The following is a 1,932-nucleotide window of genomic DNA, read 5'->3' as shown; positions in this document are numbered from 1 at the left end:
CATTGGATTCTCCCTCAATGGAGATCAATCAATTCCGACAAAAAAACACAAAGGAAAGACCAAACCCACCACAGTAACTGGAAACTCCATGGAATGTTTTGTTGTTGGCCTCATTGTAATTTTTGTAACAACATCCGAAATTTTGAACTCTCAATCTTTGCTTAGTCCACCATACTTGATCGGAAGTTGCTCTATAGCAATGTACCTGAAATATCCAAATAGCAATTCAACCTACTCATTAGGACACAACAACAACAAAGCCTTATCATGTGGAGTAATGTTAGGGACTAATCCTTTCAAAAAGTTGAAGCAAGTCATTTGGATAACACATGAGAGATGATATAATGAAGGTTCAAGGACTCTTGGGAAACAGCAATTTCACTGTAGTGAAAGGCAACAATAGAACTATATCTAAGTTACAGATGAGAAAGTTTTAAATTTTAATCACACCTTCATTCACAACTACTCATTTCCTATTTTATATATTTAAAAACAATCATAAACCAAAATGCATATAGTATACAAACTTCCAATGGTCAACTAACTAAACCTCTGAAAAGAAACATGTTGTTAGCTCAAAACTTTAAGCAAAAAATAGTTATTTTGTTGGGTTGGAAATTAAAACCAAGTGAAAAGGCATAGATGATATCATTCATGCACCTCGTTGGAATTGTAAGTGCTATATATTACCACAGTGAATCTGGCACTATAGTTCCTACAGTAGTGGCCATGACTAAGAGTGAATCAAAATTGTATTTGTGGTAGGGAGGCCCCCCCTCCCCCCCCCCCAACCTAGTTAGCATGTGTGCACCAACTATACATAAACCTAGTTTCCTGGAAGTACCCCTTGTCCCTAATCTCATTCATTTCATGCCATTAACTATAATTATATATAATTCTACATTGCATGCACCTTTAAGTATAATCATCATCATCATCACTCTGTCCACACATATATATAAACCCAAACAAGAGAACAACACTCCCTCCTTTGTCCCATTACTAGTACATATATTCCCTTAACTAAGTTTTAAGTTTTTCTCAATAGAATGGAAGTAACGAACAAAAGCTCTTCCTTCACTTTCTCTTCCTTTGATTGCTGCTCTTCCGAGTCCAACCCCAACAAGCCCAGCAGAATCAAAGGCCCATGGAGCACCGAAGAGGTTCAAATCCTAATCAGACTCGTCGAACGATACGACCCACAAAATTGGTCCCTCATCAGTCGCTACATTAAGGGTAGGTCCAACAAGTTGTGCCTGCTCCGATGGTGCAATCAGCTTAGCCCCCCCATGGAGCATCGCCCCTTCTCGGCCCAAGAAAACGACACCATCATCGTAGCCTATGCCAAGTACGATAACAGGTGGGCCACTATAGCCCGATTGCTACCGGGCCGAACCAATAATGCCATTAAGAACCACTGGAACTCCATTCTCAAGCGTAGAGCCAAAGGTATTCAAAGAACCGATAAGTGGCCATGATCGAGACTGATTCGAAACTGTATTTGTTATGCACATACTCATGCCCATTTCATGCACCCATTGAGAGAAAAAGCCATCACTATTACTAATAATGTTTACCAACGTAAATACCTTAAGGCCACTTATTACATTTAAGCTTTATGCTCACCAAATTCTTTTATCTTAAAGGATGTTTGTTCACAATGTGGTCGATGAAAAAGACTATTCAAATCTAAAACTATCAAAGTGGATCAAAAAACAAGCAGTCACATACCTCAATCGCGGCAGTGACAAACCCCAACTCGTTTGCGGTAGTTGCAGGTTGAGCGGTAGTTGTAGGCTCAACAGCGTAGTTTGCGGCAATGACACAAGCCTCAATTGCGAGACGATAGGGTGAGGAGGAAGGAGAAAGGAGAAAAAGGGTTTGAGTGCGCGGGGGCAAAAATGAATTGGGGTTTTAATTTATGGATAGCAC

The 1,932-nt window shown here is 40.0% G+C and overlaps 1 protein-coding gene across 1 annotated transcript; it reads left to right on the top strand.

The window, feature by feature from the left end:
* The first annotated feature begins 1,049 nt into the window (after window positions 1–1,049).
* On the top strand, window positions 1,050–1,478 carry LOC121172832 (transcription factor MYB77-like). The gene has a single exon (XM_041005463.1). The coding sequence runs from the start codon at window positions 1,050–1,052 to the stop codon at window positions 1,476–1,478; it is 429 nt and encodes a 142-aa protein (XP_040861397.1).
* The last annotated feature ends 454 nt before the right edge of the window (window positions 1,479–1,932 follow it).

Source organism: Glycine max, chromosome 9 (genome assembly GCF_000004515.6).
Source record: "Glycine max cultivar Williams 82 chromosome 9, Glycine_max_v4.0, whole genome shotgun sequence".
Classification (NCBI taxonomy): domain Eukaryota; kingdom Viridiplantae; phylum Streptophyta; class Magnoliopsida; order Fabales; family Fabaceae; genus Glycine; species Glycine max.
This window is presented reverse-complemented; position numbering and strand designations above follow the sequence as displayed.

Excerpts from the sequence above, each read along its gene's own strand:
- LOC121172832 (XM_041005463.1), top strand. The coding sequence starts at position 1,050 with ATGGAAGTAACGAACAAAAGCTCTTCCTTCACTTTCTCTTCCTTTGAT.